Source organism: Miniopterus natalensis, chromosome 3 (assembly GCF_054644295.1).
Source record: "Miniopterus natalensis isolate mMinNat1 chromosome 3, mMinNat1.hap1, whole genome shotgun sequence".
Taxonomy (NCBI): Eukaryota; Metazoa; Chordata; class Mammalia; order Chiroptera; family Miniopteridae; genus Miniopterus; species Miniopterus natalensis.
Window position 1 is genome coordinate 96,980,913 of NC_142083.1, and position 10,453 is coordinate 96,991,365.

At 58.5% G+C, this 10,453-nt stretch overlaps 2 protein-coding genes across 3 annotated transcripts; one reads left to right on the top strand and one right to left on the bottom strand.

Annotated features, from left to right (window-relative positions):
* The first annotated feature begins 222 nt into the window (after positions 1-222).
* On the top strand, positions 223-8,334 carry TLCD3B (TLC domain containing 3B). 2 transcript variants are annotated; one of them, XM_016218554.2, is made up of 6 exons: positions 223-293; positions 686-816; positions 4,245-4,328; positions 6,910-7,144; positions 7,557-7,652; positions 8,047-8,334. In XM_016218554.2, the coding sequence occupies exons 2-6, from the start codon at positions 692-694 to the stop codon at positions 8,332-8,334; spliced, it is 828 nt and encodes a 275-aa protein (XP_016074040.2). In that variant the 5' UTR covers positions 223-293; positions 686-691. The 2 variants fall into 2 exon arrangements, with proteins under 2 accessions (XP_016074040.2, XP_087671285.1); XM_087815159.1 differs by lacking the exons at positions 223-293; positions 686-816 and adding an exon at positions 3,203-3,327.
* Positions 8,335-9,458: 1,124 nt separating this feature from the next.
* Positions 9,459-10,195, bottom strand: FIMP1 (fertilization-influencing membrane protein 1). Its single transcript, XM_087815224.1, has 3 exons — positions 10,132-10,195; positions 9,651-9,815; positions 9,459-9,553 (listed from the first exon to the last, which is right to left on the bottom strand). Exons 1-3 carry the CDS (start codon positions 10,193-10,195, stop codon positions 9,459-9,461), a joined length of 324 nt encoding a protein of 107 aa, XP_087671350.1.
* Between the last annotated feature and the right edge of the window lie 258 nt (positions 10,196-10,453).

Sequence of the window (10,453 nt, forward strand, 5' to 3'; positions counted from 1 at the left end):
TGGCAGGCCCCGACTCTTTATATCCCTTTTGGGACTCTCGCACTTCTCCCCTCCCTGGAGTGGTCGGGAGGGGAGGCTTTTCCAGACAAAAATAACATATACGTAAATATATATGTTTGCAGGGTTCATTTTTTTTAATGGGATAATGCCTTGGGAGTGTTTCTTTTAAAGAAATATTACTTTTAAATTTCAAATATCTTTATCATTTGGATACTCCCTCTTTTTTTTTTTTTCCGAGTTCTGAGTGCTGACGAGGCAGCCTCCCTCTCTAGCCTCCACCTTGCCCCTCGGAGGTGAGGCCGGGCGCAGGCGGAGGCGGAGGCGCCAGGACGCGCTGGGCGGGCGGAGGACAGGCGGCCGGGGGGTGGGGAGGACCACACCTCGAGCGGGCTGCAGGGGCAACAGGAGGGATTTTAAGGTGTGAGATGGACTAGGAGGCAGAGACCACCTTCAGGGTTACAGGAAAAAATGAAATTGTTGGAACTGGGTTGCTACCAAAAAAATAGGATGTCCGGTTGCTTTTGAACGAGGGATGTTTAAAGTGCTTACGAACCCCCGGTGGCTTTTGAGGGTGACAGAGGGATGGATCCCACGGGCCGTTTGCGCTGCCGAGGTGTGGGGTCCGAGCCTGAGGGCTCGACGCCCGGGCGTGCTCATGGCGTCTCCTCTCGCCTTCTCCACCCAGACAGGCATGGCTCTGCTCTTCGCAGTGGGCTGCGTCTTCTTCCCGTTGCTCTTTACCCTCCTCTGCTGGGGCCTAGAGAACCACTCCAACCTGCAGATGGAGAGACTGGAAGCTGTTCTGGTGGCGTCCAAGTAAGAGGACAGGGCGAGGGCGCCCTTCCGGGGGCCAGGGCTGGTGGCGCTGACCCTCTCTCAGGAAGGGTTGGCGGTGAGCGCGGCCGCGCAGGGGGCGGGGCGGGGCGACTCAGCACACGAGAGACACTGGCTGTGGAATATTTTGAGTGTCATTTAGCATCTCTGACCGGTGCAGTCCTCATTTGTAAACGGATTTAATAAGAATACTCACAGCCCTGGCCGGTTTGCTCAGTGGTTAGAGCATCGTCCCCCGTCCGTAAAACAAGGATACTACCATCCGGGAAGATGAAATGAGAACGTAGGGAAATCACCTTGCCCCGTGCTGAGCACATAGGACACGTTCAGGAAGTTGGGTCCCCTTAAGTGAAGCCCTGAGGTCAGGAAGCTAGGTCCACTATTGTTTCTAAAATTGTCGCGAACTCCCGCCGAGGCCAGAGGCCTCCTAGGGTCTGTTCCTCAGCACGCCACTAGAGGGCAGCGTGCAATAGAAAATCCCGGCTCTTTGATTTAGGGGGCGGGAGATGGAAAAGGCTTGAAACAGGCAAAAGCAAATTGTAGGGCTGCTTACTGAGGTGTATATTATAGGGCAGGCCGGGAAAGCAAAGGTTTGGGTAGCAGGTCCCACGTCATGCAGAAGTCCACAGGACTGCTGGGTGCAGGGTGGGAAGGCAGCACGAAGGCAGAAACCAGTCTGGTTCTGGCTGAGCTTCTGACCTGCAGCGTGACCTTGGCCAAGTCACTGGGCCTCTGTTTCCATACGGTTGAATGAGGGGCTTGAACCAGCCAATCCCTGGTCCTTTCCAATCGGAAACTTGGCTGTTCTGTGAAGTCGCAGAGAAAGAAGCATAATAAACCTGGAGAAAAAGAGTGACCAGTGCTCAGGGGAGGCCAGGAGAGGCCAGGAAGCTGAAGGACAGGGGTGGGAGCATCCTAGGGCTCCAGGTAGGTTTTCTGAGAGGTAGCATTTCTCCACCCTCTTCACACTCCACAGCCACTCTCACACCTAGTATGAAAGGGTTCCTGCCTCTTATTATGTGTGTGTTGTTGGGGAGGTCACTGAAGACCTAGGGATCATTTTTGTCCTGTAAATAGGGGACAGGTACCGTTACCTCAGTGATGTTACAACAGTTAGACGAAGTCACAGGGCAGTTTGGAGTGGAGCCAGGACCTAGAGGCACAGCATATAGGTACACCTGGAGTTTCCCTCCCTGCCACCCGGGTGAAGGCTGTGGATGCTTCTGAGTCTGAAGGACACTATGTTGAAGTGTTTTTATTCCTATCCATTCCTTAAAATAATCCTTCAGAGACCCCAAGATGCACCACTCCCTCCTCCAGGGAATCCTCTATCCCCTGCTGGAGTGGGCCCCCTAAGCTGGGCCCCCCAACAGGCCACTGAGGGACAGGTGTTGGCAGGCATTTGCAAAATGCTGGTGGGAAACAGGATCAGGCCCATCTGGGGGCTGAGAGCCCCCTCCCAGCTGGCCCAGGAGCCCTGGGCCACCTTCCCCGGCAAGAGGAGAGCCTCCCCTCCCCTGGCCCTAGTCCGCAGCAGCCCCCGTGCCGCAGCTGCGGTCTCTTTAAGGGCCTCCCCCTCCCTCCTTCTTTGCTCCCCCCATCTCTGTCGCAGCCGCTGCTGTGGCTCAGAGCTGCATGGGGAGACGCCACTGCAGGTCCGGTTTCTTGGTGTCTGGTCGGTGCCATCATTTCCCCACCCCTCCCCCGCCCTACCCAAGCTGGTGACTTCCCCTTCCCCCTCCCCCTCCCACTGAGGGGGCAGGGGGCTGGGCATGAACTCTCTATAATGCCCCATGCGGCGTCAGTGCGGGGCGGCGGGGACTGTGGCGGCAGCCAGAGGCGGGAGAGCAGTGCTGACCGCTGACCACTTGCCCGGCCGCTCCTCGGCCTCTCTTCCCTCCTGCCCTCTCTGCCGGCCTTTCAGGGCTGCCCCCACAGTCCCACCCCCACCCCGCACCCCGCCTCCTCCGGCCCTCCCAGCCTCTCCACGTAGCCCCCCACCTGCCTTGTCTCTCCCTCCCCTCCCCCACCCGCATCTTCCTCCTCCTCCTGCACCCTCTCCCTCCCTGTCCTCTCACCAAGTCCTCCCCTCCTCATCTCTCTCCCTCCTTCTGGCTGGCTTTCTCCGGCTCCCTTTCCCGGATGCTCCCTCTCCCTGGTCTCCCCCCTTTCCCCATCTAATCTAACTCCTTTCCCCGCCTCGGGTCTGGCTCCCCTGCCCCAGCCCTTCCTGCCCTGTCCGCTTTGTGCCCCTGTCTCTTTCTCTCTCTCCTCTGGTTTTGCATCTTTTCTCCACCTCTAACTCCCTGCATCTCAGTCTCCCCGTCCCTCCCTGGCTGCTCTTCTCCCTCCCGAGGCCTGAGCCACCATGCTGACCCCAATGGTGGCTGGGGGGGTGGTGTTCCCCGGACTCTTCCTCCTCTCCAAGAACACGCTCCAGCGGCTGCCCCAGCTGCGCTGGGAGGAGGCCGATGCAGTCATTGTCTCAGCCAGGTAAACCGCACCCCTTCCCCTCGGTCCCTCTCCCCCTCAGGCTTTATGGGGATGAATGGGACCCAGGCCTTCCTCGGACCCTTGGCCCGGGGGGATCTGGGGGCTCCTCAGGGGGTCAGTGGGCTTTACCTCCAAGCTTCCTTCCCTCCTCACTGCCTTACTCTGTCCCAGGAGACCTCGTCCAAACCCAGCCATCTGGTCTACTCACATTCAACTGCTTTTCTTTCCTTTCCCCATTCACCCTCCCACCCTCCAAAACAGGATCAGCATGTGACTAAAACATTCCTACAAGATATTAGGGAAGGAGGCAAGGGGCAGAGCGCTGTGCATTATTCAGAGCATGTGTTTGGGGGGACAAGGGACAGAGGAGTGAAAGGTAGAACTCCATACAACTGTGGAATGAGGGCCAGGGTTGGGGAGTGGAGAATGGCAGCAGTTAAGGACACAGTGGGGAAGTGGCCAAGGGGAATCTGGAGTCACGGAGGGACTAGTTGGCGACCGGTATGATGACTGGGCAGCTGAGTGGTGCAAGAACAGGTCCAGGGCTTCCCCTTGCCATCCTCTGCTGTCCCCACCCTGGCCCTCCCCAGGAGGGGCGCTGTTATCAGCCACACATTCTCAGCATTGCCTCACCTCAGGATGACCTCCCTGGTGTCCTGGGAGGGAGACAACTCAGTGTCCACAACTGAGGGAAGGAAGCTGGCAGCCAGGAATGGGGTGGACTGATGAGTGGCAGCTGGGCAAGTGCAGGAGCCTGAGGTGGTGGGCGTGAGCCCTGGGTAAGGCAGCCTTGGGAAAAGATGGGCAGGGGTTGACCTGAGAAGTAACCAAGTACAAAGCATGGTAACTGGACAGTAAAGAGGAGAAACCAAGGGTTATGTCTATTTCCTCTACCACTGCTCCCTCTTCCTCCCTAGGCTAGTGTCCTCTGTCCAAGCCGTCATGGCCTCCACAGCTGGCTACATCGTCTCCACCTCCTGCAAGCACATCATTGATGACCAGTAAGTGCCATGAGACCCCCTTTGCCCAGGCTCCAGCAGCTTGTGTGTAGGTGTGACCCCTGAGATCTTCTAGGGGACTCCTCTAGGGGTCCCCAAGCCCTTCACCTGGGCCTGAGCAAGTTAACTGTAATAGCTGCAACTCAACACCCAGGGATAAATTTATCCGTGTCCTGTCCTTAAAGGTCAGAGCCAGCAGGAGGAGTGGGGATCAAACAGGATCCTCAAAGCAGCTCCGGGGCTTCCCAGCCTCCTGTATCATAGGTTCTGAATGCTGATTTCTCCCCTACCTCCTCCCACCCTACACCCTTCAGACCCCATTTCCAACCAGCAGCTAACTGGGGTGCCTTGTTCCTCATGCTGGGCTCACCCCTCACCTCCTCCCAGAATCCAGGGATCCAGCCCCAGCTCCGTGCAAGAGGGAAAGGAGAGAGATGACACAAACAAGGCCACTAGTGGTGTGTGTGTGTGTGTGTGTAGAGGTCAAAATTTGGCACTGGCCGCTGCTGCAGTGCCTGGTGCTTGCCAAAAAAGCCGGGGCCTGAGAGGTGGGGCAGGAGGCGGAAGGAGAGGGGCCCTGTCCGTGGTGCTGACGGGCCAGTTCTAAGTGACCCATGGGCTGCACCAGAGTTGCCTCTAAGGATGCAAACGATGCCCCAGGCTTCACTCTGGCCCTGCTACCTTTCTGTGGTGGCTGTCGAGTGCCAGGGACATTGTCTGGATGAGCCTGACCTAGAGGTGCCCCCTCTTTCCCTGCAGAGGAGTTCCTTCATCTGTGGGTTGAAGTACATCCCTCCCAGGAAAGGCAGCTGGGGGGAGTTGAGTTGTGTATGTTAAATGCCTAGAGCAGCTCTGCTCACATCTAGTGGGTACTTAACTCTTTCTTCAGACTCCACCCCTGTGACTTGGCTTCCTCTTGCCCTCTCCCCTCTTCTCCATCCCTGGGTCCAAATGAGCCTGGATCCCCACACATTTCCTCCTCTCGCCTCTGTACAGAGGTCACCTTCCGGCTCTTACCTCTCCTTCCCCCCAGCTCTGTTCTTTCCCCTCCCTTTTTAATCCTCAGGTAGATGAGGATCAGGGTTAATCTAGGGGCAACGGCTGTTCCTACTTCTGAGCAACTAATTGCTCAGAGGGTGGGTCTGGGTTTAAACCTTCACATTGCTGCCCAGGGACTGGTGGGTGGTCTTGGTCCCCCTAAAAGACAGTGGGCCCACCCCTACCATGTCTGCTACAGTGGGCTCTCCTGGCCATTCCCTGCTCTAACTTCCCTCAGGCTACTGGACCCCTTTCCACTTTACTGCCCTCTGTCGCTAAGCTGCTCCTTCTGTCTCCCTCCTGGTCACACACTCCAGCCTGGGTCTCAGCTCCTCTTTTCCTGAAACCACCATTGCCAGCATGGGCTTCCTGTTCCCTTTCAGGCCAGCCTCCCCCCAGGGCTTGCTCCCCCCAGGGCTTGCGTTCTGTTTCCAGCTTAACCCCGCCCCCCCACCTCCCCCCCACCCCCCAGTCTACCTCCAGGTCTCATCACTTCTCCAGCAGCTCCTCACATTTGGTCTCAGCTCTTTTTCTGCGTCGTTTCTTGGCTGACTTTACTTTTGCCCCTCCACCTAGCTTTGACCTCCCACCCCCACCTCGGACCTGTCACAGCACTGTAGGATTTAAGAGAAAGGGCTCGATGTACTGACTCAAGCAGGAAAATGCAATATTGCATATTATGCACTTTTCGTTTTTGTTTACTCTCAAAGTACAGAGAACTTTCTCTGCTCTTGGCTCCCTTTGCTCAGCGTTTTTTCCATAATGCTTGGCTGTACCTGAAAAAACAAGAGATTGGGCCACATCCAGGAAGAACAAGTGGCACAGGCAGCACCAGCTCCCCAGCGGGGCCTGTCTCCCATGCGTGTCTCGAGTCTTCCAGGGGACAGCGGGCTGAGAGTGAGGCCTGCGGAGCCAGGCTTCTCGTGTTTATTTCTTGGCCAGGTTACCTAGCCTCTCAGTTTCCTCATCTGTAAAATGGAGGGGATAACCATACCTACTTTTTAAAGGATTTTTGTAGGGGAGTAAATAAGTTTGTGCATGTAAAAGATTTAGAATATTAGAATAGTTCCTGCGTGTAATAATGACTAGTCACTGTTGGCCAATATGCTCTCCCCCGGCATGCGCACCCTTCTATTTGTCCCAACCTCACTGTCTTTCACACCTTGCCTGAGCTTGTTTTCTCACTCTACTGCTGCCCTTTGGTGTGTGCTGTCTTTTTATCTTTTTCTCCCACCATATTGGGGGGGGGGAGGAATGAATAAATGAATATGAAAAATGGGTGGGTTTTGAGAGAGTCTGGGTTTGAATCTCATGACTGCTGCCTACCAGCCATGGGACTGCATGACTTCGAGCAAGTTTCTTGCCCTCTCACCTGGGGTTTCATCATGTAATCTGAGTCCACATCCGCCTCAGGGCCCTGAAGAGCACTGAGCTCTGGCTCACACGATGCCTCCAGCATCAACCCTGGCACCGCTGCGGCTCTGCCACGGCCTTTCCTCCTGACCACCTCTCTCTCTCTCTGCCCACCCACTCCCTCTGCCCACAGACACTGGCTTTCCTCTGCCTACACACAGTTTGCAGTGCCCTACTTCATCTACGACATCTACGCCATGTTTCTCTGTCACTGGCACAAGCACCAGGTCAAGGGGCATGGAGGGGACGAAGGAGGGGCCCGGGCCCCAGGCAGCATGTGGGCTGTGGCGCGCGGCTACCTGCACAAGGAGTTCCTCATGGTGCTCCACCACGCCGTCATGGTGCTCGTGTGCTTCCCGCTGTCGGTGGTGAGTCAGGGCACTGAGCCAGGGCCCCCATGTCCTGCTCACGCCAGCACTGTGAGGAACCTGGGGGGCCATGGGTCCAGGTTCCAGCAGCAGGGCAGGCCCAGGGTGGAGGGTCCCCACAGAGGGTTTACTGAGTGCCAGACCAGCCCCAGACAGCAAAAGGGCCTGGGGTCAGCCTGGCCTGGCGGGGCCATACCGAGCCGTGGTGCTTCAGAGCTGCTGTTGCATGTTTCTGAGCCTCAGTGTCCTCATATGGAACATACTGTATACAGTCCTACCTACAAGATTGTGGGATACAGTAAGGTCATGTTCAGACTTTCAAAATTAAGCATCTCCAAAAGTGATGGAGAGAGCAGAGCAGGTGCTGCCCAGGGACCCAGCGAGGCCGGGCGTTTCCTTCCTGTCCTCTCAGGTGTGGCGTCAGGGCAAGGGAGACTTCTTTCTCGGCTGCTTGCTCATGGCAGAGGTCAGCACGCCCTTCGTCTGCCTTGGCAAGATCCTCATCCAGGTGAGAGGGGCCCTGAGAGGGTAGGAGCCTGATGGGAGGGCACGGGAAGGGCAGGTACACTCGGGGACCTTCCCGGAATCTTTAAAGGACAGGCCAAGTGCCAGGTCGGGGAGCGACTGTAGGGTGGGGTAGAGGGGAGGCGGGCTGCCGGGCCTTGAGCCGGGCGCCGTCGGAAGAGCCGGGGGAAGGCTCGCGGGCGGACGGAGGGGGCGGGGCCGGGGGAGGGCGTGGTCGGTGGATGGGGCGTGACCAGGGGCGGAGGGCGTGGTCGGCGGCGGAGGGCGTGGTCGGCGGCGGAGGGCGTGGTCGGCGGGCGGAGGGCGTGGTCGGCGGGCGGAGGCACGCCCCCCGCCGCCGCTCACCAGGCCCGCTCTCTGCCGCGCCCCCGCCGCAGTACAAGCAGCAGCACACGCTGCTGCACAAGGTGAACGGCGCCCTGATGCTGCTCAGCTTCCTCTGCTGCCGGGTGCTGCTCTTCCCCTACCTGTACTGGGCCTACGGGCGGCACGCGGGGCTGCCGCTGCTCGCCGTGCCGCTCGCCATCCCGGCGCACGTGAACCTGGGCGCCGCGCTGCTGCTCGCGCCCCAGCTCTACTGGTTCTTCCTCATCTGCCGCGGGGCCTGCCGCCTCTTCTGGCCCCGGAGCTCCCCGCCGCCCTCTCCCGCTCAGACCCAGGACTGAGGCTGGGGCCAGGGGACCCTCCCCACCCCTTCCCAAGCCCCACCCCTATTCCCGCGGGGACCGGGCTCTGGGCTGCAGGAAGGGGGTGGGGAGCCAGGGGCCTGACAGCCCCAGGACTGTCAAATGGACTCCGAAGGGGCGGGCGCAGACCCCTTCAGGGGCTGAGAGGAGGGACCAGGTGCAGTGGAAGGCAGGGGGAGAGGGCCTCTTCTCCCCACGGTGCCTGGCGTTGAGCCGAGGGGAGCGAACCCCTTCCTGCATACCCCCTTTTCCGATCAAAACCCTGGGGCCCTGAAGAGCGAAGGGCACAGGAAGGGGCACCGCTTCCAGGGGCAAGGCTTGAGGGCTTGGGGAGACTGATGGAGACTCGAGGGGACCAGGAGTCAAAGAATGTTGGGGAGGCCCGGCTGCCAAGGCCATCCCACACCCCCTGCTGCAACTCTTCTAGGCTCCCCGACGTCTGGGCGGGAGGGGCCACCCTAACCAACCCCCATGGGCCTTGCTCAGGGCTGGTTGCTCGCTCCAGGAGAGACCAGCCTGAGGAATCTTATTTATTCACCCAAATTCAAACTAATTTGTTGGGGTGGGGGGAGGGAGGTGGCTGCTATCCTCCAGCCTTCCCAGCGCTGAGCAATCCCCGGGGCAGGCGAGGGGGCGCCCGGTTCTTTCCCCCCTAGGCTGCACATCTTGCCCTCAGGCCCTGGCATGTCCCTGGTGCTACAGACCTCTCAAGGCTTCCTCCAGTCTGGGGTCGGGGAACCCTGGGAGGTGCTTTACAGACCGCTAATAAAGACGATCTGCGTGAACGCCACCATGGCCCTCTTAGCCCGGTTTTTCGAGGCTGGGGCTGGGCTGGGGGGCTAGGGATAGAAAGCCAGGATGACCACAGATCAGGGCAGGACCCCCTGGCTGCTTACTGAACGGTCGGGAAGAAAAGCAAACACGTTTATTCCTCAGCAGGGGAGGAGGGTGGGTCTGAGCACTCAGGGTGGCATCCAGGGCTGTCTGGCTCTTTAGGCCCCTTTCTGGAAGCTCCTACGGGGTATGGAGATCAGAGGTAGGAAGCCACCTCTGGGTCCTTAGGCCTCTGCCCTGGAAGGTCCCTTGGGCGGGGGAGGGCGGCCTTACGCGTGAGTGCAGAACTGGAACAGGAAGAAGAAGAAGGCCGCAGTCAGGATGCCCACCAGGAGGCGGCGGAAGATAGTGGCATTGGAGGGCCCTGCTGGCCAAGGAAGAGGAGGTGGGGACCCTGCACTCATCCCCAAGGTCAGCTCTTCTCCAGGCTCTGACCAGGAGGAGGCCCCTTCTCAAGCCACTCATACCTGCATTAGCAAAGAAGACAGGTTCCTCTTGGATAAACTGGGCCACGGCCAGGATCTTGGCTTCGTCTGAGTCTGGGTAATCAAAGAATTTGCGTCTGTTTATGAAGTCCAGCAACTCTGTTCCCAGGGTCGAGGTCTTGGCACTCTCCGGACTGGGTGCTGGGAACCCAGAGCAAAGTCTCTGACAAGAGTCAAGCAGACCCCTACCTCCCACCCCAAGAGACAGAAGCAGACCCAGGGCCCCGCCAGCCTTCACGGCCTTAGTGTGGCTATGGAGGGGCTCGATTTTTTTCTAGGAACTTCTCCAAGATCAATGGAATTCTCCACAAGAAGGCCCACGCTGGCTGGGGTGGATGGGAGAGCAGTGTGGAGAGCAAAGAGAAAGGCTGAAGCTTGGCCTCCTAGCCCCTTAGGGGGCGCTGACCCTTTCCCCCCAAGCTTTCCTCCTTCCCACTGCTCCAGGACCACTCCCCACCTGTATCAATGGCCCCCAGCCCAACCAGCCACACCCACACCCTCGCCCACTGCCACAGACTCATGACCACTTCTGTGAGGAGTGGGGGCTCTATGATGTCACAGCCTGGAGCCTTTATGATCACACACTCTGGGGTGAGGGGAGAGAGAAACTGCTGGAGCTTAGAACCCTTCCCCCAATCACCCCAGAATTAGAGGGGAGAGGTTGGGACCCACAGAGCCTCCCATACTTTGGGTTGAACAGTGGCAGCTCCAGAATTTAGAAACAGAAGGGACTTGGTGGAGCTAAAGAATACTGTATTTGTACAGAAGGCACAGGTTTT